The 24,816-nt window shown below is 42.6% G+C and overlaps 1 protein-coding gene across 4 annotated transcripts; it reads right to left on the bottom strand.

Moving 5' to 3' along the window:
* Window positions 1-3,302: 3,302 nt before the first annotated feature.
* On the bottom strand, window positions 3,303-23,833 carry PIGA (phosphatidylinositol glycan anchor biosynthesis class A). 4 transcript variants are annotated; one of them, XM_045026073.1, is made up of 6 exons: window positions 23,757-23,833; window positions 18,669-19,453; window positions 15,505-15,637; window positions 11,942-12,074; window positions 10,206-10,412; window positions 3,303-7,405 (listed from the first exon to the last, which is right to left on the bottom strand). In XM_045026073.1, exons 2-6 carry the CDS (start codon window positions 19,381-19,383, stop codon window positions 7,142-7,144), a joined length of 1,452 nt encoding a protein of 483 aa, XP_044882008.1. In that variant the 5' UTR covers window positions 19,384-19,453; window positions 23,757-23,833; the 3' UTR covers window positions 3,303-7,141. The 4 variants fall into 4 exon arrangements, with proteins under 4 accessions (XP_044882008.1, XP_044882084.1, XP_044881930.1 ...); XM_045026149.1 differs by having other exon boundaries at window positions 23,761-23,798; XM_045025995.1 differs by lacking the exon at window positions 23,757-23,833 and adding an exon at window positions 23,311-23,515.
* Between the last annotated feature and the right edge of the window lie 983 nt (window positions 23,834-24,816).

Raw genomic sequence — 24,816 nt, 5'->3', positions numbered from 1 at the left:
GGACAGAAACCAAAAGGAAGGACACAATGTACTGTAAATGGTGATTCTGCATGATGAACCCTCAGTGCCAAAACATGCCCCGTGGCCTACTTGAGAAGGTGCTGCTTTAGGCGAAGCTGTATAGCCACCTGTTTCATGAATATTTACAGATCGAATGCCACTCTTTGACATGAGCCTCACCGAAGCAGAGCAAGCACCTTGTAAGAGGGTCATTGTTGGGGGTCACAATGTTTTAACCCTGGTGAGGGCAACACCAGGGAAAACAATTAAACTAACTAGCTAATACTGTTACTAAGGGTACTAACTATATACAACCAAGTCAAAGGGGAATGGTGAGGTTAAGAACCACACAGAGCTCCGACTCCAGCCAAGGGTAGTAAGAAGGAACTGAAGGAGGCTTGGGGCAGTGCCACCTCATAAAGCCAGGGGAGGAGCTATGGCCATGAGACACGAGTGTTGCCTCCTACGGATATTGCTAGGGCATGCACACACCTAAGTGGAACACACAGCTGCATCTACTCCAAGAACAATTTCAGTGCTTTCTTCTCCCCTCCTCTGCCTGGACAAATAGGAAGTCCATTCCTGTGCAATGCTGGACAATGTGAACATAAAAGGATGCAAACATTGCTAACTTCCAACAAAGGAAGGTTAATAGAGAATAGCAGTGCTCATTGGAGAAAAAATAGCATTTTCAGCTAAAAAAAAAGTTTATTCTGCAAGGGGAAAAATTATCCCTATGCACAGAGTCTAGCCACCTGACTGAGGATTTAACCAAACTGAACAAGAAATGTTGTTAAAACTTGGCAGAAAACTCACCTCATTCAGGATTTCAGCTACAGGACTCATCAACTACTGCCTGCATAGTCACAGACAAGGAAGACAGCTAAATAGTTGTGTGCCATAAGCTACTGTTGCCGGCCCAAAGGGGCAACAGTGGGGTTCGTTGCCCGGTGTGCGTCGCACTAATTAACACACCAGGGTGGAGAAGCAAACCAAGTTTATTTGAGCTCAAATAAGGTGCAAGGGAGAAAAAGCCATCTCAAATCATGCACACCCCCATGCAGGCGGGGTCCCAGTATTTATACCCCTTTTGTTTCTTTTTATCTGTACTTTTCCCACCGTGGGGGCTACTTTCTCATGCATATAACCTTGATTACAGCATCTGCTTTCCGCCTACCTTATCTAGTATTGGCTGCATTTAGTACCAACTGGCCTTGCAGCTGCCAGTAGTCAGCACATAATACAAGAGGTTACAAAAGTTTAGTAAGGCTAACAGAAGCACTTCACATAGAGGTACTTTGGTTCACATAGGCCCAGACCCATCCTCCCGAGTTACCTAGATTTATGCCTAGTGACACCAACACTACCATTGCACATGTTGAAAGGTGGTAAATGAAGAGCAGGGTTTTTTTAAATCAAACCTCAAACACTAGTTTCTTAACTTCTCAAAGATGTGGGGAGTGGAGGCAGGGGAGAATGGCTAAGCCTCAACAGCAATTCATTTTCAATAGAGTAGGGGAGGGCAAACTTTTTGGCCTGAGGGCCGCATTGGGTTTCAGAAATTGTATGGAGGGCCAGTTAGTGGAGGGGGTCATGGCCTGACCGCAACCCCTTATCTGCCCCCCCCGACCCCAGCCCTATCCACACACACCCCCGCTCCCTGTCCTCTGACCGTCCCCAGAACCCCTGCCCCTGACTTCCCCCTGCATCCCCTCCTCTCATTCCTGACTGCCCCTTGGGGACCCCTGCCTCCATTCAATCCCCCTGTTCTTCACCCTCTGACCGCCCTGACCCCTATCCACACCCTTACCCCGACCACCTCCCCAAACTCCCCTGCCCTCGATCCAATCCCCCCTCCACCCACTCCCTGCTCCCTTACCACACTGCCTGGAGCACCGGTGGCTGGCCAGGCTCTGCAGTTGCGCTGCCCCAGAAGCTCGCAGCCCTACCGCCCAGAGCATTGTGCCGGCGGCGGAGCAAAATGAGGCTGCGGGGGAGAGGGAACAGCAGGGGAGGGGCCAGGGTAGCGTCCCGGGCCAGGAGCTCAGGGGCCAGGCAGAAGGGGCCCACGAGCCGTACTTTGCCCACCTCTGCAATAGAGGGTCTTTTAATCTTAGCTGACACTGGGGAGTAACCTAGTTGAGCTCTTGTATAAACAAAAATGGGTCAGAAGATAGGAAAGAGCCCCTAGAAGATTAGGAATGAACTGCTGTACCTTAGGTCTTGCCAACCCTCGAGCTGCAGATGTACATTTCTTACAAGCTGAATTTGTAGGTGCCTGAAGCTAAAATTATTTCAGATACATTTAAAAAGCTTAGCACACATGGCAGACACACCCAGAGAGGTGCTTATCCCATGCTAGTTCTCATGCAAGTAGAAGACATACACAGCCAGTGCCCATTGCTGACCTGCAGATTTACACTGGTGTGAGAATAAAGTAGGAACCTGAAGGATCCAATATCCACATCTGTTAACTTACAAGCAAAATGTGTAACTTGAAGAATATTTTAGCATGATGCTAGTTTCAGCTGTATAACAAAACAATTTCAGCTTTTTTTTTCTTACTCACCTGTGTTTACATTGATGATGCACAGATTAGAAAACAGGAAAGCCATGCAAGTCAATTCACTATTGCTTTGAATCTTGCAGGGAGTTGCATGCAAGAAACAAATTCCCTGAGCAGCTCCCGTGTAAATACAATGTATACTAAAATAACATTTCTACTTAAAAATCCACTAAAACTCACTGGGCCGAGACAGAGTCTTCTTGTAGCGCTGTCCTCCTTTCCCCTTTGTTATTTTTCTGGCATAGATTTTCTGAGCCTTAAGGGCCCGATTTAACACACGTATACATGCTTAAATTTATACACAAGTGTAGTCCCACGGACTTGGGCACAAATGTTTGCAAGGTCAGGGACTTAGCCTGTAACGTATTTGTGATAGGGCTCATGTCTTCTCTATGTTCTGGAAAGGACCTAGAACAACTTAGGGGAACAGAAAACCAATAAATAACTTTCCAGCTGAAACACACTTACGTTCTTTACTATAACACACACATGCCAGGTGTGCATGCTGTGTGTATCAAGTAGAAAGCATATATTGGGGGCTGGACAGTCGTTGGTGTTCTGTGCTTATGTATATAGCATTCCCCCCCCCCTTTGAAATTCTACTGTTTTATTTAAGGGAAAGGGGACATTTAATAAAGTCAGTATTTTTTTGGGACAAACTTAAATCCTTATAAGTCCAGGCATGGATAAAAGGTGAAATGGTAGCCAAACAGATCAATAAATACCAAAAGGAAAATAAATTTATATTATAAAATATTTATACAGAAAGCCTTGACCACAAAAATGATTAAACATTACAATTTGATATACCTTTATAGATCTATCTAGACCCTTAAAAAAGCATTTGAATATCATACAGTAAGGAGGCATTCATACTTCACTTGATACTTGTTCTGATTTTAACAGGTTATTTTACATTATCAACATGCTGTTATGTATGTTCACAGTGTCTGTACAGAGTGTCTAGGCACAAGAGGCAAGGTCTCACATGCTATGGAATGCAAATCAGTTTAAGATTTCCATCATCTTTGAAATAAGGAAGTAGGTCAAACCACTCAAGTTTTCAAGATGACCCGCTCCATCAAGAAGAGGGAAATGTCTTCTGTAATCCTTTATTCAAAAGGTCTCTTTCAGACTTTGCTCCATTTAAGACACATTATTTCTTCAGTTGGTTTGATTCACTGTTTGGTAACACTTAATGGATATTATTTGTAAAAGTGGAAAATACATTTCACAATTGTATCTTCAGATTTTTAAAAAAGTATTATTTGTTTACTATTATACTAGCATTTACCCATGAACTCTGCAGGGCTTTCTGTACTTTGTTCCTCAAGTATTCCATGCCTCTGTCAGTCCCACAAATATTCTATTCTATGTTTCAGAGTAGCAGCCGTATTAGTCTGTATCTGCAAAAAGAACAGGAGTACTTGTGGCACCTTAGAGACTAACAAATTTATTTCAGCATGAGCTTTCGTGGGCTACAGCTCATGTCTTCGGACGCTCTCTTCCTCCTCTCCTTTTCCCATTGTTGCTCACTGCTGTCTTCTGAATCACTCACTGACTGTGAAAGGAGTGACTCCACCCTGCCCACTTTTACTCATCTAACTTGCATACTTGTCTAGTGCAGGTACTCCATAGGGAAGGTACCATGACCAGATAAATAGCTTGGTAAAGGACTTAAAAAGGAGGTGTTGGTTAAAGGAGTGGAACTGGTGGGGGTGGGGGTGTCTGTCTGTCTCTCTCTCTCTGAGAGGGGCTCCTATGACTGGTACGGCAGGGAGCCAACCCCTTTCTTATAGCTAACCTTAACCCTCATTCAAGCGGGGGAGAGATGGTAAAGTCCCATCAATGGGTTGGCTGGGGGCCCTGGATGGGGGGGGGGGAAAGAGTGGAGCTAGAGGAAGTCCCCAGGTAGATACTGAATGAATATGGGGTTATCTGCACTGTAGACTTATCTGCTGGGTAGTCCTGGACATCTAATAATAAAGTTGCAGCCTAATTAAAACCATATCAAAGTGTCTCTTGTCCTTCTTTTGGTATAGCCAGACAATGACTCCATCCTGCCCACTTTTACTCATCTAACTTGCACACTGCAATTTTAGGCCCCAGATCTGCAAACATTTATGTATATGGAGTAACTTTATGTAGGAGAGTAATCCTACTGAGTTCAGTGGAACTATTCATGGATACACTGACGAGGTCAAAGACCTGGTATTTGAAAAGAGGAAATTGGTAGAGTGATCAGGCGAACTACAGATATTATAAACTACACTGTTTGAGATACAGTACATTTGTAGTTAAGTCAGTCAGATTAACCTTCATTTGCAACAAGCCAAAACCCTTTTCTTTTATACGTCATTTACCATAGAACATTCTAGTTACAATGCTAGAATAGTGAGCAGCAGCATCAGTGCAGTAAGTTTCCATATACGTTGCTAGTGTCTGGGTATGCACGTTATAACTAAAAATATCAGTGCTTTATTGCAAGGTACAGAAGACTTAGGTAACCTGTAAATTATACAAGACTATAAGAAGGACTTATTGTATTAGTCAGAAGCGTGTAATACTCTGGCACAAGAAAGAATATCATATATAATTCTCCTTCTACTCCACATTTGAGTTTTGTATAATTTATGAGTTCTGTATGCTTTACATGAGTTCCTATATGCTTTTGGCAATCAAAACAGAAAAGTTCCAAAAGAAAATTGAAATCAACATAACATTTCAAAAATACTTATTGCAAAACTAAGTTGAAATGGTATCAGTGATTTTTTAGAAGTTGTTTTTACAAAAAATAAATAGTGCACCAGATTTTAAAAGTTATGAAATTCTCCTTAGTAAAGTGTTACCTACAACTCTACCCACTTTATCAATCTCTGTAGTAGTACTATATTTAATCTCTACTTTTTTCTTAACATTTAAAAAATGTTCAAATGTATGTTTACTGTATGTTAAATATCTAGAGCTGAGCATTTTTTCCTAACAGAAGAAACTAAATCTTAGACTTTGTAAACAGTGTGCCTCTCATAATCCCATCAGTGCTTCATTAAAATACTGTTAAACAGATTGAGTTTTAAAAAAAAGTTGTCAACTTTGCACCCCAACACAGCAAAATAAACTTAAATTTTAGAAGATGTTTGTACAAAACTGGTTGCATGTTCAAAATTATTCTGCAAAGTTCTGAAAACATAGCTTTGCATATTGCACATCCAGAATACAATTATATCACGGAGAGTTTCATTATGCACAGGTTCGTTAAACCTCTTCAGTTTAAAACAATGCTATAGCAAGAAATTAATCCAGTGTATACAACAGATAATGTCCTGAGAGTTGCTTTACAGGAATGTGAAATATCATCTCTTCTCTTCTTATGTGTTCAAAGTTGTTTTCTGATTGATATAGGTGTAGACTACTTAGATTAGGGCTAGCGAACCAATGACTGAAAGGGACCACATTTCTCACCTCACAGGGAGTATGCAAATCTATTGGCCAGATCCACTAACTTTTTCCAGAAAGAGATTTAACTTGCTGGATTCATTTAAGAATATCTTTGGTGCAGTCTAGGTGTCATAACATTTAACATTTTCTCTTCTGAAGATGAATTCAAATGCAACTGATGTCATAAATGAAAAAAAAAAAAAGTAGTTTTTGTCTAGCCCTTAGTGGATGTTTATCTACATCTCTCATACAAACAGAAGTTACCATACACTTTGGCACGGTCTACTGGAGAAGTTGGCAGGCCTGAGCTATTCTTGGAAGCTTGTGTCTTTGCATTATGCTGGTTTCTAAAAAATAATATAATTCCCTCACTTTTATGAGTACTTTAAAAACAAACAAAATACAATGTTACTTTTACATGTAAGAGTGAAATAGGCAGTATTTAGCATTTTCTAAAATATCAAAAAAAATTCTATAATGGAGTTTTGATAGATCAGAGAGATACTGATCACATTTAGGCAGAACATTGAAGAACCCTTTCAAAATTAGTTTTGTGCAGCCAGAAGTGTCTGACTAGGGGACACAGTTGGGTAGGACAAGAGCTGGCTAGCAATACATCAAATGTTGAAAATCTACACGGTAATGTGCTTGTTTTTACAGAAGTGATTTCACATATCACTTTTCAGTTTTTGATTGATTTGCGTAGGTATTTTTATTTTGCCAATTCTTCACAGGTCTCCAATACATCAATACAAATATCAGGAGTTGGCAAAAACCATCTAAAGCTAGTTAATTGTGTGTTTTGGCACCCCAGGTGCCATGAAAAATCCATGCACATTCTCTGTATAATACACTAATAGCAGATGAAATCTAGTATTCTTGTCTCTCTGAAGGTAGTTTTACACCTGAGCTGTGCATATTACCACTTTCCTCCCTACTTTAAGTGCAAAAGAATTATGTCCATAAACTGCATATGTTTAAATCTTTCCCCAAAACTAATTGGCACAATCCTAACTTGAGGTAGCACATTTTACCAAGTTTCTTTCCAACAATTTAGGAAAGCTTATAAGAGTTTAAAAACAGCAAATACTAAAACCTTTTAGACAGCAATGCCCTTCCTCCTCACTTAAAACATTTTTAACAGTTTGAAATCTCTTCTTTCTCACTTCCTTTTTTACTAGAAAAATACTGTTGAGTCCATGCTCCACTAGGGCCTGTGGCATCTACTGCAACATCAATAAAGGAATCTGGAGTCATCCATCTCAGAAATACCAGGAAAAGGAAGCTTAATACAGCAAAAAGAGCAAAAATACACCCAGTCACTGAGCCACAGTGAGATATCAGTCTGTCAAGCCGCTTGTCCATTGGTAATACCACTTCATCTGCAACTCTGTCATACACCTGAAAAAGGGGAATGAGGAAAGAGTTAAAATTTTGCCGAGTCATCTTTATGATGTATTATCTCTGAAGATTAGGCAAAACTGTGTTTTACTATGTATTGCACATAATAATGATCCTGTTCCAAACTTAGATGGGAGTGTCCAACAAAAATAGATTCTTACATATAAAAGACTGTCCTTTAAAAAACAAAAACAAAAACAAAAAAACAATGAGAATAGCTAAAGAGGTGGAAAAACTTCCACAGGAAGACAGATTTAAAAGATTGGAACATTATTGTGTGTAACTTGATAATGAATGGCACAGAGGAGTGAAAGATCACACATTACTAATCAGCCTCTCATGATAGAAGAACAAGGAGATAGTCAAACAGAAAGGCAGCAAATTTAAAACTGATGAAAAGGAAATACTTTCCCCAACTTAATTAAATTACCTCGCAGAACTCATCATCACAAGAGATCACTAAGGGCAAGAGCTCAATGGGATTCAAAAAGGATCAGACACTTAGCTATTTAAGGAGGATTTCCTGTTAGAAAAAACTAACTTTCCATGAAAGTCAACCAATCCAGACTCAAACTCTATTCACTCACACTTCAACGTGATGATAAATAATGAAAAGTATATTACTTTCCCTGCCCACAAAAATATGTGGGAATCCTGGAATGCTGAACACTGAGTCCATTTTATCAGAAATTCTATTTTTCTTTATGAGAGGAAGTCTGAAGCTCTTTTGCTATCCTTACATTAAAGGTAAAGGGGGTGTGCATGTGTGTGTGTACATGTAAAATTAGAAGCCTATACACACACACACAGAGGAACAAACCATAGTGATTTAACGACTTGATTTGCAGCACAAAGATTCTTTGTTCATCCATGCAAATCAGGTAGGGCTGTCTAAATTCTAATCTTTGTACCTGCAGCTAGGGAGTAAGTAGGAATGGGACACACTCTAGAGCTTTCTTGATAAAAATAACTTTGTAAGAGTTACTAATACAACAACAGAATAGGCTTGAAAATATACAAGCGACAACTTTCTTTTTAGTGAGTACTATTATTCAAAACTGCTATTTAGAGAATGGTGCTATACTAAAAAGGCAGCACTATAAATATCTACAACATATAGATAATGGAAGTTTTCAAATAGCCCCAAAGCCATGTCTTTGAACCGCAACTATCATGCGGCAGTTATTTCAGAGATAAAGTGAAGTTAGTTCTGCAAATAACCAGTATTGTTTCATAGTTGAAAAATGTGACTCTTCTACTCATCCCAACATTTTCCTAGTTTGTTTAGAATCCAGTTTCTTTTAGCTCTTCCTTAAAAACTAAACCAAACTAACCTCTATAATCACACTTCAAAGAGTAGTTGTTTTTTAAAAGGTTACATATAACCCTTTTAATCTCCTATTCCACTACTGCAGTGGTCCCCAACCTTTTTGGCTGGCGGGCGCCAGCTGAAGGACCACTGTGGCAGTGGAGCACCCGCCGAAATGCCGCCGAATTTCAGCGGCTACGCCTCTCGATGACGCCACTTGCCGTCAACAAGCAGCGGCATTGAGAGGCGTCGCCGCCGAAATTCGGGAGCAACGCCTCTCGATGACGTCACTTGTCAACGGCAAGCGTCATCATCGAGAGGCATCCCCACCGAAATTCGAGAGCGACGCCTCTCAATGACGTCACTTGTCGACGGCAAACGGCATCATCACGAGGCGTCCCCGCCAAAATGCCGCTGAAATTCGACGGCATTTCGGCGGGTGCTCTCCTGGGGGGCCAGGACGCAGGCGCATTAAGATGCCCCCGCGGGCGCCACGGTGCCCACAGGCACCGCGTTGGGGACCACTGCACTATTGATTAAAAGACTATATTCTTACAGTAGCTGCAACATTAATATTCCTTATGCAACAACGGTTAGCCAACATAGCTGACATCAACAGCAATACTGGAGTAATGTGCAATAAGAATGTTTCAGCATGACAAAGTATTCTTAAAGTGCAAGTTAAAACATTGAAAACAGTGAAGTTTAAAACGAAATGGATAGAGAAATACAATCTTATGGGTGTGTTTGTTTTTTAAAATATCATTATCCTACAGGACATTGATAAAACCAAGTTGACATTAAGTTGCATGTTATTTTATCTCTTGCCAACCCCTTTGAGGCCAAAATCAGTTTTTCTAGAAGTGTCAGCTGGAGGTGCTTGCTGCAACAAGTTATAACTGCGTTATCTATAACAGGTAAAGTTTGTCACTAATGTAAAAAAAGTACTAACATGTAAAGTACAGGTCTGCTCTGATAAGTGGCTGTGAAAACATGGCAACTTCTTACTCAACATATCCTTAACTTCTGTGTGTCCAATTGTATCTGAAGATGTTAAGATCTTATTTTAATCACTAAGTTTTACTTCTGTTAATCTGGAAGAGCCAGAGAGAGACAGCTTCTATTCCTTTTTGTGCATCAGACTTGTTCAGTACCTTTTCTAATTCCAAGGTCAAGCAGTTACATGTGCACAAACCAACTGAAAACAATGGGGTTGCACAGACGTAACTGACGGCATTATCTGCACTTCTGAATCTTTATTGATGGTAATGGTGCATAACAAGGAAAGAATCCAGTTTGATTTTCTAGTGGTAGTGTGAATTTACAGGGCTAGTAGTTGGTGGAGAAAACATTCACTTTCTATTTGTTAAACCATGCACATTTGATATGGGTATCACTGAAATAATACACAGAATCTCACAACGCTACTTGTAGAGTCACTTTTCAAGTAAAATCACACTTTAAGACAGTCAGAAGTAGAGGTCTACGTACTTTTTCAGTTCTCTCTGCAACATTCCTCCATGTATAGAATGTCTTTACTTTGTTATGGATAGTTTCTGGGGTTGGTAGTGTTCCTGACCTGATCTGGGCAACAGCTTTTTCCAGACCATCACACAAAGATTTCACTGAGGGCTCACATAAAATGATAAGATTTTCTGGTAGCACCTCAGGGATTCCACCAACTCTTGTACTCACAACCTTTGGAGGCAACAAAACAATTAAGTAGTTTGCATGTTGCATAACATAACTCACTAAAATACAGCTAGACTGGTAATAAGACAAAATTGCTCAACAGGAGTTCTTTAGATCAAAACAAAGGATCCAACCTTGCAGGTGCCTTCCACGCACAACATCAAATGACTTCAAAAAGAGTTTAATCTGCATGATAACTATAGGTCGTGGCCCTAGAAGAGGTGTTAGTGCAGTAGCTTAGCTGTGGGATGTTCAGAATCAATATCTGGATAGAAAAAGGGACCTCACATGCGGAAGCAGAAAGTATTATGTACAACAGAAATTTTCAAAGAAGGGAATTATCTTTCCCTAAGGTGCTTGTCACAATATACAAATGATTATGTATAATCAGGCTTGGATTCCCTCCCCACTGCCTCTTTCGTGCCCCCCCCCCTCACCTCCACCATCCCCAAGGGGAAAAGGCCAGTAGGCAAATTTGAGAGGGGCGGGGGGCTGTTTTATCTCCCACAAACACTTTTGAGCTTCTATGTCATTAACATTTACAAGAACATAACATATCTGAAAGTTTTGGAATACTAATTTTAATCTAAAAAAAAAGGAAGGAAGTAGAACACAAACTCTTGGCAGGTCTATTATTATTAGGCAGTAATAAAAAAGTTTAGAACTCACCCCAAGCAGCAGGTGGAAAGGGAATGGATACTGGGACTTGTGACTGGATAGGGGGGTGAGGCTAGCAGGCAGAATCTACTATCATGGATCTCTGGAGAGGATTCCAGTCCCCATCATTTAAATTTCTCTATGCCCAAGACAGCCTCTATATTTTAAAAGGTACATGGGAATGGAATCTCTGACAGCATGACTCTGCTCAGTTGCTATTTTAACCCTTACAACGCTAACATGGATTCATAACACTCACAAAAGTATACAAGCCAGCAAGGGATTCCACCAAGAATGTCCCAGTCTTTGATCTCTTTTCCTCTTTCCTCTTAATGTGAAATCTCTACATAGAATAAATACTTCCTCAGCTGACTTAAGAAATGTATGCCAGCTCTTGAGTCAGCCAAAGAACAGTGTTAAGAACAATGGCTCAATCAAGGCTACATTAATTAATCAAAAGATCGGTCATATTCACCAAACATTTTTCTTCAAATACCTATTGCTGATGGAAGGTAGAGGCAAAAGTCTAACAGATATATTGTCCATGGACAGAGAGTTAACTGGCCAAAAACACTTTCAAAAAATGCATACAGAACAGCATTTTGAAGAGGCAGCTTGGTTATTTCAGAGAACTGGGAGTTAGGAGACCTGTATGCTATTCCCAGCTCTACATGAACTTCCTCTGGGAGCTAAGCAAATCAGTTAACCTCTCTTCGTCTCAGTTTCCAGCGGATGTGTAAATGTGGATTAATATTTGCCCACCTTGGTAGACTGCTTATAGATCCTCAGATGAAATACACCATTATAAGTATATATTATGAAAATAAGCATTGTAAAAATATGTATGCATGCATTCTATACAGCAAAGATTCTTTTACCTGTAAACCACAACTGGCTGCTTCCACAATTGCCATACAGAAGGCTTCAGTGAGAGAAGTATTGAGAAAAATGTGTCCCTGGACCAACACGTTTCTAACATCCTGGTGTTCCAAAGCCCCTAAAAGACGCACTCTGCCCATAGTTAAAGAAAAAGATAAACACTGGTTTCACATACTGTAATAATGCTACAAAACATTACACAAATATTTTGGAACATACAGTTAACGGTGTATACATAGTACTGTATTAAAGCAGAGTGGACACTATCTTATTCCAATTTCTTTAAAGCTTAATTTTTTAATCAAAGCTCTGTATTTAGCTTGAAAAGAAAAACCAACTGTTTGAAAAAACTGAGTTTTTATGGCAATTGCCTTTAAAATATTTCTACCATGTTTTCTAGTTTAAGAAGGGAAGATTTGTGTTATTTGGTTAATATTCCAAATGTATCAGTCTCCCGTGTTCAAACAAGTGCAGCAAACAGGGAAGTTCTACAGGGAGAGTGAGAGGCTCTCTTTCTTGGTATGTTTCTACATTCAATACCATGACTACCAGCAATGGAAAAGTGGCTGTAACCTGCAACAGATGTGCCATGATTTCTTTCCTGCCTGAAGCAAAAGAGACTTTGTTTGGGGTGGAAGTTAGTGGTTGTGCTGAAGATAAGACCCTTGGTTTGAAAGAATAGGTATTGACACAGCATATCTGAGAGGCTGAGTACCTGGACAACCAGACTCTGAACATATCATCATCCCAGGTTCAAGAAGGATTTGATGACCAAGGAACCAGAAAGAGCGGAAACCAGACAGTATTGGCAGCTTGTAACCGCCAGAGGGCAAGAGAACAAAGCGGCATTCTACACTGCTGGAGGAAAAAGAAGATGGACAGACTGTGACCAATTGAGCAAGGACCACAGGAATTCCATACAGCTAGAAATAGCCAATCATTACCAGATTCTTAGTATGGACATGGTAAAAAGTGTGTCTGAAGATCCAGCAAGTCAAATGGAATGGAGAGCACACAGGACATACCTGAGCATGGCTGCTCACCCCAACCCATAAGAAAATGCTCACAAAGATCTCCAAACATGCAAAGAAGACAGATGATCTTTGTCGGGGATTCTATGCTACAGAATGGAAAGAACATTCTGCAAGGGACAGGCAGACAACAGGATGGCATGTGGTCTTCCCAGAGCCAAGACACAAGATGTGACTGCAAGATTAGACAGGCTTCTGCAGTTGACAGGCAAGACTCCACTAGCGATGGTGCATATCTACGCTACTGACACTGCTTCATGTGATAACTCAGATTATAAATGACTTTAGAGAACTTAGAAAGGTGCTGAAGGCGAGGAAGGAAGTCCTCTGAGTGAAGGAAGACAGCAAACAAAAGCATCTAGAAGCAAACCGCTGGCTAGGTAAGTGTTACAAAGTACAGGGTTTTGGTTTTGTGGAAATCTGGATCACCTTCTATGGGGAGAGGGCGCCATGGAATTTGTATGGCCTCCATCGTCTAGGGGACTGGCTGACTAGACTAGTCAGGAAGGTGTTAAACTAATAACAAAAAGGTAGGGTGAAAAGGGAGAACAAATGAGAACTCATTTAGCACAAAATCAAGATATCAAGAATAAAATTAATCAAGGTAAATGCAGAGTTCCATGAATGCTAGGAACTTAGCTCATAGGCAAGAGGAATTGGAAGTGATCATTTATGAGCATAAATTTGACCTAGTTGGTGTTATTGAAACCTGGTGGGAAGATCTGCATGATTGAAATGTTAAAGTCCCTGGTTATAATGTATTCAGGATAGATCATGTGGGCAAGAGAGGAGGGAAGATTTTTCTTCCTAAAAAATATGCTCTCAACAACTACTGGACCTGACACAGGAATTAATTCAGGGGAAGTTCAATGGCCTGTGTTAAGCAGAAGGCCAGAATATATGAGTCACGATAGACCTTTCTAGCCATTATAAAACAAACAAACAAACAAAACCAACCCTATGAGACTATAAAAATTCTGTCCCACATGAAATGCAAACCAGGAAATAGTCTGAAAATATTTTTCTGGAAGTTATAAAATCACACTAAAGAAATCAAAATGGCTTCTTCTGGGTAATTATCAGACAGATATTTGAAGTCTGTAATACATAACAGGGATATACACATCTCTAGTAAAAGTATTTAGGAAAGCATGTCCTGCACATGTGCAGTAGATTTAAAAAGAGAAACGAAATACTGATTGCTTTTTCATATCTGTTGGCCAACCAGTAACTTTTCAACACAACATCTAATCAATTCTAAAAGTTCAGGGAGTGTTCTAGGCATCAGTGGGAGGAACCCTTTAGATTTGGGGGGAAATAGGAAAACCAGAAGAGAGACATGTTGACACCCTGAATTATTTCTCCCTCAGAGAGAAAAGAAATAATAAAGGGGGGAGGAGGGAGGGCACACACAGAACCTCTGGCATGGGAATGGTGGACCCAGGTAGGAAGGCACACAGAGCCCCAGCCATGAGGGAAGGTGTGCCAGGTTGTAGGGAGTTCCCTGCCTTGACGGGGGAGGAGGGGGGGGTTGAAGGGAGGCTCTGAAAGAGGGGGATGGAACGGTGGCACACGGGGGGGGAGGGGCAGAAGAAGAGCGTTGGAGGAATGAAAGGAGCCTCTGGGTGTGCAGTGAGCTGAACCCACAGAAACAATGAACTGTGCAACCCTCTACTATAGTTTTCATATATTGAGACAGGCTTTTTTTAAAAACCCACTAAATTTTTGGCTGGAAAATGAAAAGTTATTTTTAATTTAAGTGTGTAAATTTGAATATACCAAAACATCAATAGTAAGTGCAGTGTAAATAATTAAGTAGAAAACAGTATTTTAATCCAGTGAGGATTTCATTTCTGTTTGTTTCTATTGCTTGGTATTATATGCAGAAACAATGAACCAGCAACCCATATTGTTGTCTAATAGAAAAACAAGCTCTTCTCATCCCCGCCCCACCACCACCAAAAAAAAGAGGAAACAACTCTCACCAATATTTGCTATGGAAACAGATCCTACCTCTATTAATTTATCATTTTATTATGATAGCGCCTAGGAGCGCCAATCAGGGACCCACTGTGTTTATGTGTGTGTACAATGCCAAGCAGATAATCGCTGCTCCGTAGAGCCTACAGTCAAAGTATAAAATGAGACAACAGGTGGGTACACAGATGGGGGAAGCACAATAAAATAGTACTGGTCAGCTTGATAAGCAGCAGTGGCAGCAAACCAGCTGCCTAACCACTGACACCTTATTTCACTGTATGATACTGCTTGCGAAGGCTAGGACTCTAATGCTGATCCTGCAACTGGATTTGTGTGGACAGATCTTTATGCCTGTGCAGAGTCCACTGAACTCACTGGGGCTTGGCACAGATCTGCCTGCACAAACCAACTTGCAGAATCAGGGTGTAAATTTGCAAGAGTCTGCTTATTCTCGTTTAATCTGTGTCCCTACCCACTTCCCTCCACCCCCTCATTGTTTCAGCATATTCGTTTTTATATTTACATTGTAACCACAGACACACAGAACAAACCTGTCATGTAGTTGGTATCTTTCCCGTACCTCTTCCAAAACTATTCGCTTTGGTCCTTCTCCTCCAACTAAGAAATGTAAATCTGGATATTTCTGACAAAGTTCAGGAATTATACCACTAAGCAAATCTATACCTAAAATACAAAATGTAGAGCAGTTATTATTGTATTTGAGTGTTTAGAGCTTATCTTTCTGATGCCATCCATTCCTGTAACACTATTCACATGTCAAAATCAGAGATCTCTGAAAGATGGTTGCATCACTGGCTATTAAAATATCAAAACTGATGAACTAGCAGAATGCAAGAGTGTAAGAAGTGTTTAAATTACATAACCTCTTTGCTTATTTTAAGCATAACCATTTTCAACTTTACAGAAAATTACTGCACAAGGCATCAAAACCCCAAGTGCCACAACTGAGATATGAACACAGTTTGCTAAAAAGCAGAAGACTCAATCCTGCAACTCTAGTCACATGAGTAGACCCAATGAAGTCAATGGGTGAGATTCTCACCCCAGCTCCAACCTCTTTTACCAGTAAAGGGACCCTAAAAGCCCCAGTTCTGGTCAGATGAGAACTCCCTTGGTGCAGGAACTGAGGAGGACAGCTGCGGGTTTTCCCTCTGAGGACCCCCTTGCAAGTCCTGGTACAAGGTGGATGGCTGGGAACAGGAAGGGCACGTCAGGGGCAGGACCTAAGCGTGCAATGTTGTGGAGATTCTGGGCCACTCAGGACCTCTTTATAAAGTAAGTACTGGACCCCAAATCAACTAGCAAAAGGAATCTAAAAGCAGAAAAAGAATGAAACTAAAACTACAGTTTTATTATTCTAATGTTTTAATTGGCATTGGGTTAAAACTGGTCGTACGGATATGATATTTAAAAAAAAAGACTCAGTACTTAAATTTAAAGATAGGTGATTTACATTAAAACAGTATCTCAGTCCAAATTGTATGCCCTACATCTGTGATCTGACTGAGCTGCACTTCTATGAAGCCATGGTGAGGGGGAGGCCAAACTAGTACAGAGGCACAGGAAATCCACATGAATGTCCCTGGCTTCCCAAGGATCCCCCAGGTTTAGCTAAAGACCCTGCGCCATTTTCTGCAAGGGAGGGGAACAAATCCTGATAAGGTAGCAATGAAGAAACTTCAGGCTGGAATCCTTATGGAGCAAATCTCCACAAGTCCCTCCCACCTATTTTTTAAAAAGAAAGAAAGGAACTAGGCCATTAACATCACATTGAATTCTTGTGATGGCCATATTGTTTTAATGGCTCAAATAGTGCCTCATATTGTTCCTTCCCCCACCTTCCAACAAAAAAAATTCATGGTAGCAATAAAAATATTTATGAATTCCATTAAGAATATTTTTCATTAGCTTAACTATTTTAGTTGTATGTATGTATGTATATTAGCCTGAATTAGTTTGTTGTATGTATATTACTCTGAATGATAAAGAGTGAGTGATCAGAATATTAACAGTTACTCAGCAACGTGACGGTATTCCAATATGCTGTATTTGACACAGCATTTTTAAAACCTGAACTAAAAATTTAGAACCTTTAGGTTTATTATATCAAGAAATTTCTTCCTTCTTTCTACAATTATAATAAACAAAAGCAATTGAAAACAAAAACCTATGATAAACATTAAAATTCTGTTGAAGAGGAGAAATTAAGGGCATACTGTCAATTAAAAATTATGTAGTAAACAGATTTCTTTACCTCTGTTACCAGCCCCACCTACGCTTACGGAAAGTGAAAAAAAATAAATTTTTCATAGTTCATGTCAGTGATGCTCAGACCTCAGTGGTTCAGGAACCAAATTAGCAATCAACATTACTCAAAAGAGCTAATGTGAATTCATTGTTTCTTTTATTATAGGAACATATATTCATATTTAAACAGTATGACAAATCATATATATATATTATTCTTACAGCAAAATGACTGACCATTATTATTTTATCAACTACAATTGGTTAATAACATAGTGGAGCATCCTGATTGGTTAATAATGAAGTCATACAATGTTTTAATATCACGTGCTGCAAAGAACCACAAGAGAGACATTAAAGAGCCACTTATAGCTCGCGAGCCTCAGTCTGAGTATCACTGGTTTATATTCTTTGTTTACGCCTTCCATTTCTACCTACTGGGGGCAATGAAAATCAAATGAGTCAATTTTCACTTATTAAACAGCTTCACTTTCAGGTTTTTAAGATTACAACGCTTATTTGCTTAAATATCAGCTCATTGCTACAATTAAAGAGGAAAAAGTGGAAACTTTTTTTTTTAAACCGGTCAGGATTTGTTATAGGAGTGGGACCTAACTAGTTTCATATAGTTATTTAATTTAAAAAGGGACATTGTCAGGACAAACACACATTTACTACGTGCAGGGACAGCAATGTGCCTGCCAGGAGCTCTACTGATTTCAATGGGGTTCTGTGTGAGCGCAGCAAGTGCTCATTTCCACTGACTGTAGAAATGGGACCTTACTGTAGAGTCTGTACAAGTCCAAAATGTAAATGAATCTGACTGAAGTGTACATATATTCAAAATCTAAGACCAAAGAATTAAAAAAAAAATATCAGCGGACGTAGGTTTAATTTTTCTTTCACAAGAACATTCCCCTGAACCCCAGTACCAGCCTCCCACAGAAGTCTGGCTTGGCTGGATTTGCTGCAAGGAGGCATGGAAACAGACAGTGAACACAGATTTTGAAGGTCCAGTCTTGGGGTCTTAAAGGCCATGGGCCTCCCTCTGTGGAACTGTGTGGGTCTTTGGGGCACACTACATAGGTCACTTCTAGGGGACTGGAGACAGGCTGGAGGCATAGCGCAGACCCTGTGACTCCATGACAGCTGCTGAGTACCCTCAGTCACTTGGTGACTCACAGGGCTAGCTGTTCAGGGCCAGATTCTGTTCCAATGAAGACAATAGGAGTTAAGCCCCTTAGGATCAGGCCCTTAGACTTAATACATGGAAGTGAAAAGAGGGAAATGAGTGAAACAACTGTTTCAGATTCAACGCATTTTCCTTTGGTCACAGATATGGCATCTGTATTCAGTTGCTTAAATACTGAACATTTCTTACCACCCATTTAAAAAAAAATGAGAAAAAAATTATTTGAAAAGCAACTTACAGTTTGGACCTCATTACCTTTTCTGTAAACAAGCCTGCTGACAACAACTACTGTTATCATACTATCATCCCTCCTACTTGGGTCTGGAGTGAAGTCGGTGGGATCAACAGCATTAGGGATGACAGATACGATCTCAGGATTCAGTGCGGCTCTTAGTACAGTGTTTTCCTTGCTAGTGTACGAGACACAAATGATGTGGTTTGTATCACACAGTGACACAGTTAGAAGTTTGTTTGTAAGCACCGAACTGACATCAGCAAATCCAAAGAGAGAATGGTCTGTAAAAACTGTCTGTAGACCCATTGTCTTGGCATGGAAGAGTGCATCATGAGCCATGGAAGAAAACGAACTATGGGAATGGACTATGGTGACTCTCTCCCGCACAAATATGTACCTGAGCAGAGGCAGACTGTGGAAGAGCGTTGTTGCTGTAGACTGATTGTACATGACCTTCAAAGGTAAATAATAAACTTTCAGACCATTGGCGAGGTAACGAATGCCTTTTCGGTTTCCATAAGCATGGGTGACAATTATAACTTTGTGCCCTCTTTCAATCAGGCACTGTGACAGCTGGTAGATGTGACTTTCCACTCCTCCCATATTTGGATAAAAAAAATCAGATACCATGCATATACTATGTGTTCGAATTCCAGTTGCTAGGGCTTTTACGCAGTTAATGGAGGAAGCTGGAGAGAAAGTGTGTCCATGGCCTCCTATTCTTCTGCAAGCCATACTTAGAAAAAGTTCAGAAATCAGTCCTTCTGGTAGCCAGCCAGTTTGTAGATTTGGGCCTGCTCATTACCTAAGATGGTGAAAAAAAAATTATTGCCAAATACATAAAGAAGCAGGGCTTAAGACTGTCACTTCTACAAGGACCTTCATGCTACAGCAATATTAGCATTTTAGTTTCTGCAGGGCTGGCGCTAGCTTTTGGGAAGCTCTGTGCCAGGGGTGGGCAAACTTTTTGGGCAGAGAGCCACATCTGGATAGGGAAATTGTATGCAGGGCCGGGGCAGGGGGTTGGGGTGCGGGAGGAAGTGTGGAGTGTGGGAGGGGGCTCAGGGAAGGGGGCTGGGGTGCAGGAGGGGTACAGACTGTGGGTGGGGGCTCAGGGCAGGGGGTTGGGGTGCACAGGGGTGCAGGGTGCAGCAGGGAGCTCAGGGCAGGGGGTTTGGGTGCAGGGTGTACGAGGGGGCTCAGGGCAGGGAGTTGGGGTGCAGAAAGGGTGCGAGGTGCAGGCAGGGAGTTGGGGGATGGGTACAGAAGGGGTTCGGGCTCCAGGGTGGCAGCAATCCGCACCAGGGCCAGGGCAGGCTCCCTGCATGCCTGCCCTGTCCCCGGCCCCATGCCGCTCCAGGAAGTGCTGCAACCCCTGGGGGAGGGGGAACAGAGGGCTCTGCGTGCACTGCCCTTGCCGCGCCTCCAGGTACCTCCCCCAATGCTCCCATTGGCCGTGGTTCCCCATTCCCGGCCAATGGGAGCTGCGGGAGCAGTGCCTGGAGGCAAGGGAAATGCAAGGAGCCCTCTGCCTCCCCTTCTCCCCTCCTCCCCCCGGGGACCACAGGGACGTGGTGCCGCCAGCGACACGGGCCGGATCCGAAGCCCTGAGGGGCCAAATCCGGCCCGTGGGCCGTAGTTTGCCCACCTCTGCTCTATGCCATCCACCTATAATAGAAGCCACCCTCCTTCCCAGCCACATCCTGCCTTTGGTAACTACCTCCCTCATTAATCTGTAAGGCTCCATGGCCTCTTGTGACTCTGTCTGCTCGTCCCATGGACCATCAAGCAAGGAGAAACAGGTGTTCTTGGCTCCGAGTGGCAGGAAAACAGAACCCCAGATCTTTTCTGCAGTTTTCTGTGACCAAACAGGACAGTGGATAGGAATTGGGGATGATACCAGGCTGATGGGCCACTTATATAGTTACCACAAAACTCTGCTTAGCAATAAAAGCTGAAGAACTACATGCAATACTGTAGTACTGAATTACAATCTCATACCAACAGAGCACTTACCAATGTGCCTTAGACACTGTTAATAAACGACCAATAAAAGTGCTTAATTTTATAAAAGCCACTATTACAGCAGCAACATGTTCCACATTCTTTTAAGCAATACCACATTTTATAAACTGTATATTGGCCTTTCATTAACGTAATGCTAGTGAGTACAGTATACTATATACCAGTATATATGTTACACACACACAGATTAACAGTCCTATTAAGAAAAGAGGATCATTATCACACCATCTTGAAGTAAAAACTCAGACTTGTCCTTTCATCTCATGTCTTGGCATTCACTCTTTACACTCTGTATTAAGAAGAGTCCCTCCCACCTCGTAAGCATATGTTATCTTTTCTATATATTAGCAGTTTTTAAGCTCTTTAAGCCAGGCCTTAATTATTGTAAAATACCATACACTTGTTTTCACAATGCAGGGATAATTACTATATTGACCATAAAAATTCTGGTCGGTTTTCTGAGTTTCTGACCCACATATTCATATAATTGGCTCCTGTCATGTAAAGGAGTCCACACACATGTTACTCTTTAACTTCACAGGGACTCCATACAGGTGTCCACACTTGCAGGTTCCTTTGCAGGACTAGGGCTATATTTTGTTCTTCCATAACAATTTTTAAAGAAATCTAACCATCATCATATGATTTTACTACATGTCCATAAAACAAAGTGAGGCAACTCCTACCTAAAATAGTTTTGACGGCCACACAGGACCACTTGATCATCTAGTCCAGTGGTTCTCAACCTGTGGTCCACAGACTATGTCTAAGGTTTCCAAAGGGACCTACACCTGCATTTAACATATTTTAGGGGTCCACAAATGAAAAAAGGTTGAAAACTACTGATCTAGTCTGGACTACTGTATCTCACAGACCACAAAACTTAACACAGCTATACCTGCATCATGCCCAATAAGTTTTTTTTTTTTTAAAAGTACATCTTCCAGACACGGGGTCCAGGTCTTGGTTTACAAATGCTGCACTTTCAATACGTGTACGCAGTGTAGTTGCAGCCATGTCAGTCCCAGGATATTAGAGGGACAAGGTAGATGAGATAATATATTTTATTGGACCAAATCCTGTTGGTGAGAGACACAAGCTTTGGAGCTATACCACAAAAACAAACAATGATATACCTGAATACATCGATGATATTTTCATCCTCTGGAGTGATGACAAACTCCCTCAGACTGCCACCACAACTTCAACAACCACCACTCATCCATTAAACTCTCTCTGGACCACTCCCACACAGTATCAACTTCTTGGACACCAAAATCAGCTTCAGTGGAACCCTACAGACAACTACATACAAGAAACCTATGGATCCCCACATCTACTTTCACAGATCCAGTAAACACCCCAAACACAGCAAGAAACTTATCTACAGCCAGGCACTCAGATATTGCAGAATATGCTCTGAGAAGAAGGTCCGAGATACACACCTTAACACACTCAAAAACACCTTTACCAAACACAGACATTCAACTAGAGAACTAGATTGCAACATTAAACGGGCTACCCAAATACCCCGAAAGAACCTGCTTTAATACAAAAATAAACCCCTTTCCAACTGCACACCCCTAGTTGTTACCTACCACCCCACACTGGAACCCATATGGCGTATCAGCAAACAATTACAACCCATACTCAATGGTCATCCCACCCTGAAAGAAATATTTCCCAAACCCCCTCTTCTGGCCTTCAAACAATCCCCCAACCTCTCCAAGCTTATCGTCATCAGAAGAAAGCTCCCCACAGACCAGATACACCAACTCAAAGTGGCACCAAACCCTGCCACTATAACAGATGCAAAACCTGCAGACTTATTTCTATTGCTACAATGATCAATACCCCCATAACACACCTTTCAAATTCCATGGGTCCTACACATGCCTATCACAACGTGTGGTGTACCTCATCCAGTGCACTAAATGTCCCAATAGCAACTATATGGGTGAAACCAACCACTATGCTCTCAATTGAACTCATACAGGAAAATAAAAGACAAAAACACAGTATTACACTTTTCACAAAGTGCTCACTCTACATTTGACTCATCTTGAGCCCTCATCCTCAAAGGAAGCTGACACAACACCTTCAAAAGATGAGCCTAGGAATTTAACTTCATAACTTTGCTAGACACTAAAAAACATAGACTGGATGAGGACAATGGATTTATGGATTATCACAACAATCTGTAACCCATTAACTCCTCCTTTTTGTCCTACAACTACAGGGGCATTAACAGGCCACTTCATTGGAAATGGTCCCTTAAAATATACGCTATCTATGCTAAACTACCCGTTCAGCCTTGTATTTAGCTATAACACTCTGAGTGCCTTTCCCAGACCTAAAGAAGAGCTCTGTGCAGCTGAAAAGCTTCTCTCTCTCACCAACAGAAAATGGTCCTACAAAAGATATTGCTTCAGCCTCCCTATGCTTTCATTACAACAAAACAGCAGATGTTTGTGTGAGCACTGTGCAGGAGCCAGGAAGGCACAAACACTTGACATCGAGTTCCCACCCTTACTGGCAACTTTGGAGCCCAGGAACCACGAACGTTAATGACCTTGAGCCTCTACCGCATTGTAAGACAATCATCACATTAAGAGGCTCTGCGGGACGGAAACCTACCGTGGCGCTGCAAACAGCGCTGCACAAGCAGTAGCCCGCAGCTGCCACGCGTGTCTGGGTTACCGGGGGGGGGAGGGGGGCTGGAACCCCGCCGCGCCCGGCGCTGCACTTACACTACACCGGGAGAGACGAGCCCTCCTGCCGAGCGCGGCCAGGGGCAGCAGGCGGGCAGGGGACGGGGCTGCCACACAAGGGGATGGATCGTGGCCCGGGCGGCAGTGACAGCAGCTCCTCCCCCGCCCAGCCGGGCGCTGCAGCCAGCGGGGCGGCCCGGGGGCTGCGGGCCGGGGGGGGGGGTCTGAGCAGCCCCAGCGCAGCCGAGCACGTCACAGGGGGCGGGGCCGCCCCACAGGCCCGGCGGGGGCGGGACAGACCAGGGGACCCGCGCCCCGGTTCTGCGGGGGGGGAGGGGGGGGCAAGGGAGGGAGCGGGGCAGAGTCACTCACCTACCTGCCGCCGGCCGGGTCCACCCATTTCCGGGAAGGCGGGAGCGGCGGCCACTCGCTGTCCCCGCCCCGCCCCCGTCGCCTAGACAACAGCCCCGCCCCCGCCAATCAATGGAGCGAGCAGCTTCAAGTCACGCGGGGCAGAGCAGCCAATCGGAAGCTTCAGTTCGGTTCAGCCCTGGAACGCTGAGAGGGGAAGGGGCGGAACGTGGCGTCCTTGACGTTCTGAGGCGCTCCGTGCCCGGACTTCCCTTTAACCCCTTCCTCGTGCGAGCCCCGAGGTGCCTCGTGCGAGCGCGGGAGCGCTCCCTGCCCTGGCCTGCGCCGGGCGGGCTCGGGCTCGGGCTGTGGGGGGGGCGGGTGCGGGGGCTGTGATCCCGCCCGCCCGCCGTTCTGAGCCGGCAGCCGGGCGCCTCTGGAAGCCTTTCTGGGCCGCGAGACGCTTGCTGAGCTGTGGGGCTCTAACGCACTCACCTGACCCCGGGAGCCGGGGCGCTAAGAAACGCACCGTGAATCGCAAGACTCATAATCTTTTATTTATTATCGGAAACGAATGTGTGTTTCTGATGTCCCACAGCACTCGCCCTGGAGTCAGCTGCTACCAACCAGGCCACACCACCACCACACATGGCAAAAGAATCTCTGCTGCTCTTTGCCAAGAGTGCTGACTTGTGGAGTCCTTCAGGGCTCAGGCCTGTTTGTATTCAAATATCTATGTGCAAATCTTTGATAGCATAGCAAGATGACACAGGCTGCAATGCCAATATGCTGCTGACCTGCATATATTTGTATCCTTCCAGCAGAAGACACCATTGGGTCACAGATAGCATAGTGGTTGGCTGAATGAAAACTGGATGTGCCTTGCAGGTGTGGACAGTTACTAAGTTGCAGCGCTGTAAACCCACCACCAGTGCTGCAACTCTCCAGTATAGCCAAGCCCTAGCTGTCTTAAATTCAGGAAAGACCAAAGTATTGCTAGTAGAAGGAGGTAATCGCTTAAAGGTTCTGTTCAGCACCTACACCTCATCGTACCTCTGGCATTGTTGGTGTGCTGCCTTGG

The sequence above is a fragment of the Mauremys mutica genome, chromosome 1 (assembly GCF_020497125.1).
Source record: "Mauremys mutica isolate MM-2020 ecotype Southern chromosome 1, ASM2049712v1, whole genome shotgun sequence".
NCBI lineage: Eukaryota > Metazoa > Chordata > Testudines > Geoemydidae > Mauremys > Mauremys mutica.
Note: the sequence above shows the minus strand (reverse complement) of the source record. Positions and strands in the feature narration are given on the sequence as shown.

What these genes read in the sequence shown, in the direction of transcription:
- PIGA (XM_045026073.1), bottom strand. Translation starts at nt 19,383, where the DNA reads ATGGCTTGCAGAAGAATAGGAGGCCATGGACACACTTTCTCTCCAGCT. An exon ending in CAGCCAGTTGTGGTTTACAG is followed by an intron (nt 10,413 to 11,941) that starts GTAAAAGAATCT and finishes TTGCCTCCAAAG; the next exon opens with GTTGTGAGTACAAGAGTTGG. An exon ending in TTGCAGAGAGAACTGAAAAA is followed by an intron (nt 7,406 to 10,205) that starts GTACGTAGACCT and finishes CCCCTTTTTCAG; the next exon opens with GTGTATGACAGAGTTGCAGA.